This window comes from Haemaphysalis longicornis, unplaced genomic scaffold, assembly GCF_048455015.1.
Source record: "Haemaphysalis longicornis isolate Haplotype H1 unplaced genomic scaffold, Haemaphysalis longicornis Haplotype H1 scaffold_13, whole genome shotgun sequence".
NCBI lineage: Eukaryota > Metazoa > Arthropoda > Arachnida > Ixodida > Ixodidae > Haemaphysalis > Haemaphysalis longicornis.
The window spans coordinates 15,996,412-16,011,931 of NW_027526233.1; the positions used below are offsets into that span (position 1 = coordinate 15,996,412).

At 45.1% G+C, this 15,520-nt stretch overlaps 1 protein-coding gene across 3 annotated transcripts in view; it reads left to right on the forward strand.

The window, feature by feature from the left end:
* Nucleotides 1-15,520, forward strand: part of LOC144164256 (uncharacterized) — a 43,540-nt gene that overhangs the window by 6,251 nt on the left and 21,769 nt on the right. For 2 of the 3 annotated variants that reach the window (XM_077694773.1, XM_077694772.1), the window contains exon 2: nucleotides 9,604-10,616. The exons of the other annotated variant lie outside the window; for it this stretch is intronic. In XM_077694773.1, the coding sequence (XP_077550899.1) occupies nucleotides 9,703-10,616 (914 nt within the window). In that variant the 5' untranslated portion in view covers nucleotides 9,604-9,702. The remainder of the gene's footprint in view (nucleotides 1-9,603; nucleotides 10,617-15,520) is intronic. 3 annotated transcript variants of the gene reach the window in all.

Consider the following 15,520-nt stretch of genomic DNA (forward strand, 5'->3'; position numbering starts at 1 on the left):
CTAACTTTACTGCATCATTTATAATACCGCCCGACCCAAGCAAAACTTGGAACCCCGTCCTACCTAAGAGAGTATCCAGAAGAAGGCATCCAGCCTCGAAGCATCGATGGAGGGTAAAGCAGGCGCAAACTGCCACCTGTCGTCTTCAAAGGAATGACACTCGACCACCCATCTATGGCAGAACCAATACTAACCTGTTCTGAACTTACCCACTAGTGTCACCGTCGGGGGCGGGAGTATGTTGCGGAATTATGCAAGACGAGGAGGGTGACTGCCTACTATCATGGCCATCAGGAGAGAGAAGAAAAAAGCGAATAAAACTCGGTCTGGCTCAGCCATGGCCACGTGTCTGCGTCCGGTTCCATAACAGTACGTAGACTGGCGGACACATTCAATTTTCCCTCAGTGTGGAAATTTCGTAGACCAGGACATGGCGTTCTGTAACACACCACGAGAACGCTAACGATTTGCAGGGATGGTTGTGTGCCGCACATAGGTAATTTTTTTCTAAAGTGCATCTCCTCTCAGGGCACTGGTAATAAAGCTACAAACGACTCATTTACCGAAGAACTGGCCTGCCTCCGGGAATATCAGCATTAAAAATCGTATGGCCTTGAATTTGCCATAAAAGAACTTCAATGTGTCGAGCATTCATGCAGCATTAATTTGTGACCTCACTTTCACATTTGCCTGCTCAATATTGAAATTGAATCAACTTTCCGTAACACCATTCGATATAACAGCGATTACAAATATTCCACCTCAGTAAAAACTACCTTTAGAAACTCGCAACGAGAATATTTTGTTAAGGTTCCTAAAATATATACAAAGTGTAGGTAACGAATCCCATGTGCCATCGTGTCTGCACTGATACCTCTCGCAGCTCGCTAGAGCTTTTTAGTGGCTGTACTTTCATTAAAACCACACACCCACGTCAACTCCAATAACGGTTTGCGTTCGGGCTAGTTTGTATTCTATACAGTTCATCTTCAGCGCATAAAATCACACGGATACAGAAGACAAGGACAAGCGCTACTTCCGACTGAATTTCATTGAATCGCGGTGAAATATATACCAGCAAAAAAACAAGGGATACAGAAAAGGTTACGAGCATACAGAGATTAGAATAACAAAATCACTTGGCGCTGTCCCACACGTGTCAGCCATTACCATGACCAGTTCTTTTTTACGAACGCTTCCTCCTTATCTGACACGGCTACCGATGTCGGCTAGTAACATTTTCTCTATCTCTTGTCTTTTCGCTGGTATATATCGCACCGCGATTCAATGAAATTCAGTTGGAAGTAGCGCTTGTCCTTGCCTTCTCTGTCCGAGTGATTTTGTACGCTTAAGGTGAACGTTATGAAATAACGGTATTGAGGGCCCCTCAAAGTAACATGAGTGTGGTGTACGTAGACTTATTTGTCATATTGCTCTTATGACCCTTATAGTTTATTTCCGTCTGTCTTTTGTTTACGATATAATTTTGTGTGTGCTGTTGGCTTTTGCAGCTTGAATTTCGCATTCGAACAAAGTTACCATTCCAGTTGGGTTGTGTACAACGAGTTCTTTTTTGTATTGTTTACGAACCTCTGAATCGCATAACCAAGCAAGAAATGTGGCGCGTTACACCGCGCCCAGCCCTTGTACAAAGGAGTCAGACACAGTACCTGAGCAGGCAGCGTCTGCAATGTTCAACCCCCTGGGGTACAGGTTCATGCGGCGTACCGTTTCCTAGTGGCCGCACTCAGGGCGCTTCATTATTTGGAAAGGAGGAACAGTTTCATGGAGTTTGTTGCCGTTTCGCGCTTGCCTTGTCTTCGTACGTACTTTGAAAACGTGAAATACCGTCTTCGTTGTCCCACTGCTCATCCGTGGCTTTGGTAAGGACTCGCCGGGCACGCCCAGCCCCCTAACTTCATTCCTACCCAGGCATTGTTTATTAACCGCAGCAGGGTTGACCTCGAGTAAGTATTGTATCTCCGTGTGCCGGTGGCTCTCGTGAATACTTTAAAGGGTCCGGAAAATCTAACACGGGCAGCAACCCAAAATATTTATAAGTGAAGCGCACACGAAAAGGAGGGGTCTGTCTAGCGGACCTATACTTTATGTGACCACAATGTCGCCAGCAACAATTCGTGACCTTACTTCCCCATTCACGTGATAAATACTGAAATTCACCTAATGATTTTGCAACAGAATTACAATGAATGGATTTGTGAACTGAGACGGACAATTGAAAACAAAACGGGCGTTTCAACCCAACCCGGGAAACGCAACGTTTTCGATATTCAGTGCTTTTGCTGTGCCGGCGTGGTAGTCTCATAAGGTTTGTTTACTACGGACCAAACTGATATGTGGTGCTTGGTGAACAAAAAAATGGAAGCATCTCCACTCCGTCGATGATGGCGAGGGTGCGAAGTACGGGGAATCGAAATGACATCCAAGTTGCGCCCCGAGTGACATCCGAATTGCGCCCCGACCGTCATTCGATTTGAGCCGTGAGTTGAACCTTGATTATTCCCGAATGAAACTGCAACTCACGGGTCAAATAGAATTTCGCTTAATTTTCGCTTGATGGTGGTGTGCGCACGAATGGACGCGGACGGACATTGGAAGGCCCTACTCCGCACCGTTACAGGCGAGGGAGTAAGCCGTTTGACTCTTGGCACTAACTCACGGTCGTAGCTCAATGGGCAAGACGAGTGACGCTAACTCTGTCTGGTCCACCAGACTAGGGCTCGAATCCTGCCGGTTTGATTTTTTGCGATTGCATATACTATGCGCACGGACGCGGACGGACCTTGTGCGGTCCTACGGTACTCCGCACCTAAAAGTTCGTTGATGGTTGTTTACCTTGCAAAAACATATTCAGTCAGGTAGGACCGTGTTTGCTCGGGAGTGTTTTTGTGCCGTGGTAGCGGCGACGGAATCATAGGCCCCCCCAAACCCTCGAAGACAGTCTGTGTGGAACATTGCGGTATACACTACTACGCAGTGCGAGGGTATACCGCATATTTAAACTCTGATTTTATAACTTTTGCGAGCCGAATATTAAGATATCTGTTGTGCTGCCATTTTCTTCAACAGAGTCCTGGCGAAAAATCAAGCTGTTTTTTTTTTCTTATTCCGTATTTTAGATGTTCGTACGATTAATCATGTTTAGCTAAATTACTTAGCTTCAAACTTATGATTAACACCTTGGGCACCTGTATTATGAATTCTGAGCTCAAAAATGTTTGTAAACTGTTTATTTTTTTCACATGTAACTTTCGTAGAGAGTAATAAATTTTAAAAACACTTTTACACACTAGAGCTTCAAAACCGATCCGGGCATGGAACTATTTTTCGGCACGGTATTACAATTACGTCGTAAGGTGTTATTTTTGCCAGCCTATTGATTACAATCTAAATATTTTGAAAGCTTCAGCTCCTGTCTTTTCCTGGGAAGAGCTTTTCTTGGGTCGTGTTCTATGAAGTGCCAGGTTCGGATGTTGCAGCCGTTATCTTTATACCATGCAACTGCCCAGTGAAAACTGCTGTTTGTTTTTTCGCTGGTTGTGCAGTCAGGAGAAAGTCATGCGATCGCAACTCGCGCGGACAGTCCTGTAGGATTTGCCAATTAATTATGAAAAAGCTAGTGACCATTAACGTGCGAAAACGTGCCTAATATGATACCATGTTTATGAATTGCACGTTAGTCAGTTATCGTGGCTGAAACACAGGTCATTCTGCCGTCATTCTGAAACACAGGTGCCTAAACTTAGGGACTGTCTCCGAGTCTCAGTAATTGTCACCGAGTCCACTAAGGTCGTCTAGACAGCGCAAATTCGTTTAGTAGATACAGTGTAACCCCGTTAATACGTTTTTCACCGCACCGGGAAAAGAAAACGTAACAGCCGGGAGAACGTTAGAGTGAGGAAAGCCACGAAAATGGGCCGGCGTCTAACTGGCGTCTTTAATCATAGCGCGTTGATCACCCTTTCAAAGTAAACGTCCCTCACTGTAGTACTAATCTGTGCTTCCATTCCTTCATACCAAAAACATCAGATGAGTGGAACCGCCTGCCAACTTCAATAGCTACAATCACAGATGCGCGCGCATTTCGTTCGGCAGTTGAACGTCACTTGTTTATTGTATAATCAAGTTTTTTGAATTTTCTTACATAGTCTTTTTTTCACAACTGTCTTTGTATAACTCCCCAGCTTTTGAGTTATATTTCCATTCGCACCAAATGGTTTTTTTTTTTCTCGGTGTGTATGTACGTGTATGTGTATATGAATGTATATATATGCATATGTGTGTATGTATGTATATATATATGCATATGTATAGTTTTTACCTCCTGTGATTTGTTTACTTTTTCGCTCTTGCCTTTAAGGCATCGCATCTATTCTTGCTTTGTATATTTTCCCCTTATTGTATATATATTTTTTCAATACCTTGTAAAAAAGAAACCCACTCTCTTCTGTAACGCCCCCTGGGCATTGAAGGTACCGAAATAAATAAATAAATAAATAAATCACACGCTATCTAGAGCTACATTGTTGCCAACTTGGTTTCTGCCCGTACTGCCAAATGTAACGGTCTTTTTTGCATTTATATGTGCACTATTAGTATTGCCAAGAGCAATTAGTTATCCGTCGTAAAATCACTGTACTCCTCGCTCGCCGTCACCCTACTCGTAAAGGTCGACAACAAAATCAGGCGACGTGAGGTCACCGTACCACTCGCTCGCCGTTTCGACCGTCTTTACCGTTGGTGAGAAAGCGCAGTGTGTAGAAGGGCGGTGTAGAAGGACTGGCGCAAGTGGCGGTATGGGTGGTGTAGAAAAAGCCGAGAGTAGCAAGGAAGGAGCAGCAGACGACGCACCTAGACCGATTTAATGCTACCGCAGCGAGACCACGTGGTCGGCGGTAGCACCGGCCCGTGCCGCGCGACTGGAAGGCCGCGCTCTTCCCCAACTGACCAAATCTAAAAACGCTGCACGGCACCATTGCAACAGTGCGGCGGCGCTAATATCACGCACTTACGGCGTTAGGAAGTGAAACTTCTGTCCTAAGCTCAGTGATGATTGCAATAGCACTTTCGACGGATGGCCATCTAGGGATGGCATCTTCAACTCGCTTGCGGCTTCTTGTAGCCAGTTCTGTAACAAAGCCTGGCCAAGACTCATCAAAAGCCAAAATGGCGGTGCCCAAGCTACTTCAGAGTGTCAGGTTGCGGCGCATAATATAGGAACGGGCCCACAGTTGCGACGTTACTGCGGGGTTCGCAACACATTATATCCTACGGTGGCTATGCGGGGACCGATGGCGCACAACGTAACAGCCAGGAAAACGCAACAGTGGTGATCGTAATATCGGCGTTCTACTGTACCTGTTTCAAAGTGGTCTGTTCCAGTAAAGCGCTTACGAAAATAACTGCCAAGTGTTTAAAGTGATTGGAATATACTTTCATAAAGTGCCATAAATACAAGTTATTTAAATGGAACAAAGTGCCTTCTGCTGATAAAAATAGTCAAATCAATACTCTCTTTTTTTTTACTACAAGGTCATCCTACGTGTGGGTGTTCCTTACGCCTGCTTGTTTATCTACCACACGCGTCAATACATTAACCCTTTTCGGCATTTTCATGAAGAGATGTTAGCTCTTCAGTGGGGCCTATTTCAAACTCTCAAGCAATTACCTATGCAGTCCCGCTTCACATAAGCACGATGTGTAGAGCTGTCCTTGGCTGGCTGGTATAAAATAACATCGGTTACCAGTGAGGCAACATTGAATATGTGAATATAGGGGCACTTTTTCTTGGGCAATAACGACAGACCCTCCGACAAGACGTCGTTGCTGCCGTCGTGGCGCATTCTTTAATAGCAGCTACATCGGGGGGGAGTCTTCGTCGTGCCGTTGCCATGAAGAGGCCGAGAAAAAGTGCGTTTGTTTTGTTCATTGAGGTTATATTGTATTTTTGTTGTCTTTAGAGTTACTCACAGTCGCCGACACCTCGGGGCTAGATACAACTTGATTATTTGATATTTTTAATTATTAATGTTTATTCTTATAACGATCATGAAGCTGCTGCATCATGAGTGCTTCACCATTTTGTGACTGTATTTTCAGGTTTCTGAATACTGTTTATTCTTTTTTCTTTGGCAAGCCGGATGAGGGTTGCTATACGTGATTATCCATAGCCAAACTACGCAATTTTATTTACGTGAGGTATTACTTCTATGTTGTTTTTGCGGAGATACACATATCATCATCACGCCCAACACAACAACAACCTTTTTTCGGTCCAATGTGCAGGGTGAGGGCCTCTCCCTAAGATTTCCGCCTTATTCTAGTGTGAACTACCAATCGATTTTTGCTCACATATTTACTGTTGATAACTCTATCTATTCCTGTGTGGCAAATGTACAGTTAAACTATTTTGAAGAATAACTATCTTAGTTTTGTTTGGGTACATGGCATTATTATGGTGTTGGAGGTGTACTGAATAAGAACCATTGCTCAAAAGCAAAGACCTTGAGCTAGTATATGCGTACATGAACGTGATGGCTGCGATGTATGCATAGGACTATTCAGCTTGATATATTATTTTTTTTCGGGCGTTTGACTAGCTACTCGCGAAATTCACGTTTTGTAGAGCTATCCTTCAGCAGCAATACCTTTTCTGTCTGTCTTTGCAAACGACCGGTACACGACTTCTTGCCTCTATCTCTCAATTTCAGTAGCTCTTCTTCCCATATGCCCGATGCTTTCACGTATTCGGATCCTCGTGAAGCCCACGAAACGAGTCGTTTCCATTCCCCTTTTGTGCGCCCTCGTGTATGCCCCACACGTCCCGACTTTTCAACCCATCCCCGTATCGGCCTGGCGTTCTTTGAATTATGCACCACACGTAGGCCATCCCTAACGTTTGTACTTTGAGCAAGCCTGCGTCTGCCCACCCGGGTGAAACGATGCGCTTCGGGGTCACGTCCACTGGTGCGTTCCAAAGCTCACGTTGCGCATTCTGTGGACTCTGCCTCCTCCTGACTACGCGAAAGGCTCCCTCTGACCTTTGTGCCGGCCGGAGTTCATTAGGCTGAGTAGCATCTTTACGCTCGCTTGCTTCTGACGACGTGGCTCCCATCGATGCGCAAAACGGTAAAAAAGAATGCGGCAACAAGCCTTCAAAGAGATATAAAGCTTTTAGGGCGGCATGTCGATTTCATTTTTGCCTCTTCCGCCTCTTGTCCTTTACGAGTTCTCGTTAGGGAATCTTCGTTGTAGGCGCCTATTGTCTTTCATGAATTCTCGTCAAAGTTTGTTGCTTTCAGCGTCAACCCAATGCTCTCTCTAGAAAGTTATTCTCCGAAATATAGCGGAGAATAAGAGGCTGATTTTATGCTGTAGCTTAAGGGATGTTTTCTACAGGAGGGCAATTTTTCCTTCTGAGCACGCAAAACGAAGTAACCATACGGACTCCGTTTTTAAGTACGCTTTCGTTAAAATATACCGAGTTGTTCATATCAATAACCAGAGTTTTCAGTCAGTGAACAACACCTGCAATTGTCAGAATGTCACATTGGGCGATTAGTTCTACTTTGCTGAATCAGGGCATCTTTTTTTAGATTTCACGGAAAGGGTATGTAATCCATATAATTAGTGTTCGCACAATGTTTAGATGAGGGCTACGATCAAAGCTTACAATGCGAATCTTTCGAATTACCTTGCAAGGAAAACTTTTTCTAAATAACCGGCCCCGAGAACACCATTTATTTCAAGCAGCTCCACTATGTAAGAAGCAGACGTCAAAATTACCCCTTGGGAATCTCACCCATTTTTTAGGTCAGAACATTTCAGTTTCGCAAGTGATTCGCCGTTTGATATCAGTTAAAGCAATGTTGTTTTTATGAAATCTCCTGAAAAACGTAAATTGACGCGGGCTGATATTTTGCCGGCACGCCTGATCGGTGACGTCACAGACAGACTCGAAGACAAGATATTGCGCCTTTTTTAGTCACTCACAGTTGGAGTATCGATGAAAGGGCCTACATATATAGTATGGGTTGGGCGGCTTTTTCGCATGCAACATAATAGGGTATTTAGTCAAATACGGCGCTATCTTGAGCGTCTTTCTTGCGCGAAAAATTCTTCCGCTTGGAGTGACTCCACATGTAGAGCGCACATGGAAACACAAGTTTACGGGGTGGGCCGGCCGCATTTCCTACCGGCCTATTAGAGTTATCACCGCACGGGAAAGTCCTTACGACAATACGTCGTCAAGAGGCGCCAAACCTTGCAAATCACCCCCGTCCCTCCACTTCATAAGTGCTGGATCCAATTAGGTTTGCGTAATTATCGGTAACAAGTGGAGGTCATCAGTTCCTCCTGGGAGGAACGTGCTTTGTCGTACCTGTGAAAGAAATGAAGAAAAATAAAATCTTGATGCGATAACTGTATAAAAGGGGAAGCAGTGCACCCGTGGCACTACTCATGGTACCACGCATGACCCTGAAACTACGCATGACCCGTGATTTTCAGCTTTCGGGGTCGTAACCTGGCAATTTGGGGATAATAGGCCGGCTTACTGTGGCAGCCGTTTTTAAAATGGATGACCTCGCGTGTTGTTAATGTGGCGTCTTCTGTAAGTGCCGTGACAAGAGGGAAAAGAAGTGCACCCGGCTTGCCGTCTTGCACCTTGTCCCCAACGCGAGAACATCGCAGTGGCCATATTGAGCGTAACATGTTGCGCTTGAGACCCTTACACCCCCCCTACCCTTCACACCCTTTCGACGCGAAAGCGGCAGCGCTGGTAGCGGTGTTCCTCTCTTTCTGCCCTCTCCTGGCAATCGGTAGTTTAGGGACCAAACCCTGCCTTGCACGGTTTTTGCATGCCCGGCAAAGGAAAATTACCCCTGTAAGCTACTCTCACCTGTTACCGTGAAATTGGGACTTTGCTGTTCCTTGTACAAATCTACCGCCGTTACTTAGTTTGATGCATCTGCCATTGTTTAAATGATCACAAATAATTTTTGGTGATTACTACAAACAACAGCCCTTTTGTTAACAGTAATAACGAGTTATTGAGCCATGCAAAAAAAGCATAGGTTTCGTTTTAATTTCCAACAATAGTATCAAAATTTTAGCACCTGGGCTTACACCAACAGCTGGTATTAAATTGTGATTTTAAAATTAAGTGCAGCAGCTTTTTAAATCAAGATGAGTGGCACAGAAGATTTATACTATGCAGATTATAACTGGCTGCGTATGAAACTTGCATAACGAACTGAGTAAATTTCAGCTTGAGGTGGATCGCACGGGCTGATATTACTTTTTTGTTAATTGCCACTGGCAATGGCATCCACGCCGACATAAACCCCTCCGATAAAAATTTGTCGCAAATTGCGCGATTAGGTTTAAGGCACTGGCTCAGCAGAAAGGACATCCCACATAGAAAACTTCGTGATTCTTAGAGTGTTGTAGAGTTCGGAATAATTATCAAATTGACAAAGAACTAGAAGATGTTCCATTCATTGAAAGTCGTACCGCTTCTCGTACTAAATATTACTCACAAATGCATGGCCTCCTATTCGGGAATGTTTTTTTTCTTTTCAGATACTTTGTTTGCAGGGAAATTTTCATTGGAATCCAAGTGGAAAAAAAACAAGTGGCTGCATTCCATTCTGAAAGCATCAATGTCCACTACGGGGGAAGATGACTCGCTGGACGCCACGCGTGCGGCCTGCCGAGCGGCATCGGCGCCAAAACAGGCCTGCAAGGATCGCAAGCGTATTGACTTTAATGGCGGCGATTGTAACAATTGTATTCTGGACGCATTCTTTGTTACAATTTTCGCGAATATTGGCTGTGCAAGGAGCAGAAGAGCAAGCTGACGTTATATTGACTCTTCACGAAGAAGAACCTTCAAGAACCCCTGCCACGACCTTCGTACGGGAGAGATTATCCTCGTTAACAGAAGCATCGGTCACCTCGCCGCGGTCTTCAACCATCGGGCACTTCGAAACGTTCAAGGAGCAGCCGTCAGTTGGTGGCGATTGGGTGTCAACAGACGCATATCCCAGAACAAAACTGAGATTGTTCCTCTATTCGGCATACCTTGACTCACGCCTGGACGTGCCTGCGGTTCGAGTGATAGGAGCATACGCAAGTGTTGGTGGCGCTCAAATCTCTTGTAGGTTAGAGTACGCAAGCGGGGACGTCACAATTGTCGCCGCAAGTCGGAAGACTATCAACGAGAACTGGAAGTTAAAATACGGCGCAGCTTTCTTTAACTGTCCGTACCAAGAAAATGACAGCCGCTCACCAGCGCCGTCGCGTGTGCGTCTGAAAGAAACATACGAGCTTCAGTGGAGCCCGTCGATACCTGTTTTGCCCCTCCAGACCCGGCCTGGTGAAAAGAAGGGTCGTCTCGCGGTTTGTGTGAAGCCACTACACTACGAGTATGACAGAGCCAGCTGGTTGGCCGAGTTTGTGGAGTTTCATCGTATTGTCGGCGTGGAGCACTTCTTCTTCTACAATCACAGCATTGGGAGCAACGCAGAGCGACTCCTACAAGTGTATAAAGAGCAGGGCGTCGTTACCAGTCGCCCCTGGAACCTGGACATAAAGTAAGCAAGAAAAATTCTTGAACTGTTTTTTCTAAGGTGTTTCTAGAGAGTTGTGCATTTCCTAAATGAAACTGCGAGAATGAAGACAAAAGTTAGAACTAATAAAAGACGCTCTTAGACTATACGTTGCGATGTAAGCGAATGTTAAACAAAAAAAAAACTAGACATGGCCAAAAACATTGTAAATGATGCGAATATTTTGTAAAATGTGGTTTGAATAAGGAGATAACAGAATGTAAGTCAAGTACAGCAGCCGCATCAAGAGATAGTTTCGAACGAGAGCGCAGTTTTGTCACCTTTAATACCAAAGACTTAAAATTTCCGCATTTTTGGCCAAAGAAATTCATAGATTTTCTTTTCGCGTAAAAGTGCCCAACACTCCAAACTACAAGTGGGCATGATAGTCTCTCACTTAAGCCTCTGTCCTTCATGAAAAGCCGAAGGGCTTTTGTCGCCTTTTGTGAAATCGATGGTTGGACACCGAGTTCAGCTGACTGGACAGTAAACCGTTCACAGTAGAGACTATCCTAGGACATCTACCTCTTAACGTTGGTTAGAGAAATATGTGAATAGAGAAGTATAACACTATGCATATTCAAAGGAAAAGAAATACATAACCGACGCCAGCAGGGCTTTTTTGGTGAAAAATAAAATTGTGCCAATATGTGGGTATGTAAAAAAAACATTGCTTTGAGATAATTAAGTTTAAGGTAAAAACAGAGTTCAGAAACAATACTGTTTTGAAAAGACACCACTGAAGTCATTTATTTAGTGAGCACAAGCTTCGTAACCACCATCGTAGTCATTATTTCGCTTTTCGGCCTGCTGTCTGTCCTGCTTTGCCTATTTTGTGAGCTGGCGTGCATCTCTGTTCGCAAAGTATCTTCACATGTAGCCAACCTCTTTCAGCTACTTGAGGGTTGTGGAAAACGTCCAGAGAAGCAAGGGAGGAGGCCATCGTCGATGGAAAGCAGATATACTTACACTTTGTACAGGGAACCATTCCTCTATGCAGCCATCTCGTCGCCTCTCCCAGCCGTCGTCTTCTTCCGGGGTACCCGTCTGCTGGGCTCGATGCCTGCGTCGTCTTCTTTGCCATCGGAAGTCTCAACAATGGTGGTGTTGCTCCCAGGGCTCAATCCGAATAATTTCAAAATGCTGGCTCGTGCAATGCTACCATTACTGCATGAAAGAACAGCATCAAATGTTTCAATTTGGAGAGTGTGAAGCGCAACAAAGATTTTATGGCACGAGGGCTCCGAAGCACAAATGCGCAGAAGAAACATGCTCAGCGTATTGGGATTGTCTTGTCTGAAGAATCAACCATGCAGTGTTTGCAAACAATTTCTTAACACAGCTGGTTCAAACAATACTTTTGACCTGGAGCTTAAAGTTTCTTGATGGCAAGAATGACAATAAACACGGCGCGCGTTCTAAAAAGGGGCCTGGTCACTTAATACTTGCTTAGTGAAAAACTGCTTTTGAGCAAGAAATACGACTGTCTAAGAAAAGTGTGATTACGCAAAATGTGCATAAGATGAAATTCCCGAATCGCGGAGCAAAAAAGGTAATTTTTTTAGTAATTTCGCGTTACGTGTGCCCTTAATGAAAACGTGTAGATTCAATTTAAATAACCCGAAGAAGAAAATGAATTAAAGTTGCGTCATTTGTGACGGCCGCTACGTTAACTCAAATGTCCTCAGACAAGTTGGAGATGCGTTTTAAAACAGCGTCAGACTGGAACATTTTGACTTTCGCCCGTGTCGTGCCGAATATCGGCATTTGATTAGTTTCCAAGTAGGTTGTACCGGCTGTTTATTGCAGTGATTTGTCGACGTAGTGTTGTGCCTTGAAATCCGCGTCACTGACACGAGGCTTGGTGTAACGCTAGTAAAAATGTTACTAGATGTTCTATTTACCCCGAAAGTAACGATTTCTGTAAGTTTGGTAACTTATCCTATTGGTTCTTCCCGAGCGTTATAAAACTTGGTAAGTGAATGAATGTTAGGGAAGCATTTAAAAAAGAGTGCATAAGCTTTAACCAGGCAATCGGGAAAGTGAAAAGTTTATTTTTCTATGGTATTTAATATTTTCCTTACGCAAATCACAACAACAAAAAAACGTACCACAAAGAACGGAAACGTCTACAAAGCGCGACCGAACACGTCCCCTGTCGCCGGTAACCCATATCACGCCCACATCCCAAACTCGGTGGTAAGACTCTTGATTTCAACCCAACGCGAAAAACCGCTTCCACTGACTAACCAGCCATGGTCGTTGTGGTTGAATATTTGCTACCAACACTCTCAGATTCTGGGGCGTTAACTATCGGAGTGCTACTTGTGGGGAAACTCCGACCAAAGAAAGCGAACCGTCTGAGCGACACCTCAATTCGTCGGAGGGGCAAAAATGACGGCTTATGCTCTCACGATGAGTTATGTATAATGCGGGCACCACAAGGTTTGCCAGGGCAAAAACTGGTGCTAATTTCCCGATGCGAAATGGAGGTATTCAGCCAACATTAACGTACTTACGGCCCGTGTAAGCGATCTCCAATTCAAACTTCGAATCGAAATGAACCACTAAAACGAACGCTGACATGATTTGTAAATTTTGCGAGATTACTTGCCCAAATTGTAGTCTGGAGTGCCTAGGAAATGTTCCCACCACTCTCGGAACTTTTATGCGACGTTATTTAGTTGAAAAATCCATTCGAAAGTCCTGTTTCCACTCTGCATCCCCCTAGCGGATTTCCTATGACGCTTCGTATGACGCTTACTCGGGACGGCTGGCTATACTGCGCTACTGCGCTGCTCGCGGACAGTCAGTCGGCCGGCCGCCGACGCGGACTCGCAATAGGTGACCGGTAAAAAGCGCAAAGGCTCATGGGTACGTCATCTGCTCCAGCCACTTCCGGTTCGAGATCTCGCCTGGCCTCCCGTACGCCGGTTACTTTCACACGCGTGTGTGCGTGTTGTTTATTTGTCACAGGGTGCTTTCCTTTCAAAGGAGCCCCTAATAGGATTCACTGCACTTCACAATTAGGCCATTTTGCTACCTGTTTTCTTTGTTTACTTTCAATCACACCCTTGATTGCCGACTCTCTTCTCACGTTCTATGTGCCTGCTGCCCGAGCCTGTGGAACATGGAAAGTAGTTGTTTTTTTACCCTGCAAATTGACTTTTCTTCAATCAAGAAAAAACTTGGCTGTTCGCCCCGTTCATTTATTTTATATTGGCTTTAAACCTGCCATAGCCTTGCTGGAGCGGGTATTGTTCCCCACTTTACTTTTCTTTATTTTTTTTTGGGGGGGGGGGAGGCGAGGGAGGAACACGGGATTTTAAATGGAATTAAAAAAGGATTCATCGTTGTTATTCATTCAATGTGCGATGCATGAACGTTTGTTTTTCCGGTGAAAACAAATGAACAACACGCATACGCGCGCATCAAAGCCGCCGGCCTACGGGAGGCGAGGAGAGCTCTCGGACCGGAAGTGGCTGGGCTCCGCGGGAGCAGACAATGCACCCATGAGCCTTTTCGCTTTTTACCGGTCACGTATTCGTTCGCGCAGTTGAAACTAACATACGGCACGATTTGTGCCCCGAAGAATGTGGCTTTAGTTTGTTAGTTTGTAGACTGTATCAAGCTTAAGTCGTTCCAGTCAAGTGCACATGCGACGCTTCGGTAACTGGTACGCAGCTAGAAATATCTTAGACGTGTCGGGGTAGCTCAGTGTCCAAGCGTTGTGCGGCTGCGCCCAAGGATGCGGGTTCGATTCCCGGCCGCGGCGGTCGGTTTTCTGATGTAAGCGAAAAGCGAAAGGCCCGTATGTGCGAGATATCGGCGCCTTTAACGATCCACGGGTGGTCTAAAATTAATCCGGCGCCCTCCACTACGTCGCGCCTCATCACCTGTGTAGCGTCGGCGCATTAAACAGGTCTCTTTAGCAGAGAAGCTACCGCAAATGTGTGGTCGTGCTTCTGACCGCTCTGCTAAGTAACCCAGTTGAAAAGTGCTTCCTGCACCTTGCTTTTACGCTTCACAATTAAACGATTCGGTTGCTTTTGTTTTCTTACTACCTACACCAAATGTGATTCCCCTTCGTTGTTTGATTGATTGATTAAGACAAGCAGTCGCTAAAGATGAGATATTTGTAGGAATTTGGGGGACGCTCACTGCACTAGCGTTAATCAAGAAATAGCCGTCTAAACTGCTGGGAACGCTGAAATTGAACTTAAAAACAACCTCGCTATACGCTATATACTTTATATTTTCTCAACGACAGCCATGTCGTTATGTCGAAACGGCAGCCATGTCGTTTGGAGCATTATCTCTATTGTTTTGAAATTCCAAAGTGCGAGTCTCCGGTAGCGGATACTTTTTTCGTAGTTGACGAGTTAGTTTCTGGATAACGTTTTTAATACTGAATTCACTATTTCACTCTTCGAGCATCATTGCTCCACGAACTAGCACGCAGATAGAGAGCGGACTGCAACTGACGCGCTAGCGAGTTCTCGTTGGCGTGGTGCTGACATAAGCCCCAGCTGCTTGCAGTCACAGTGCCGAATCATGCAGCCGACTCCCGGCCTCGTGAGAACACGCCTTTTACGTCACAGACACGAGACAGGCACGCTCGAAAGGTTGTGGCAAAGAGCCTTGCATTTGAGCGCCTCTGGTACGCGGAGGGCGTTCAGCCACTGTGTACGCCTCGGGTAGGGATCGTTACGACTCTAAGCCGTTATGACAGGCTTAGACGCATTTTACAGCCGACAACATGGAAGAAGTGCGGAATGCCGACTCCTGAGACGTCGAGAATGGCCAGCCAACGGCTTTCGGCTTCCAAACATGTTGCTTCACAGAGCCAACACTAAAACTGGTTTTAATTAAATTCTTGGATATCATTG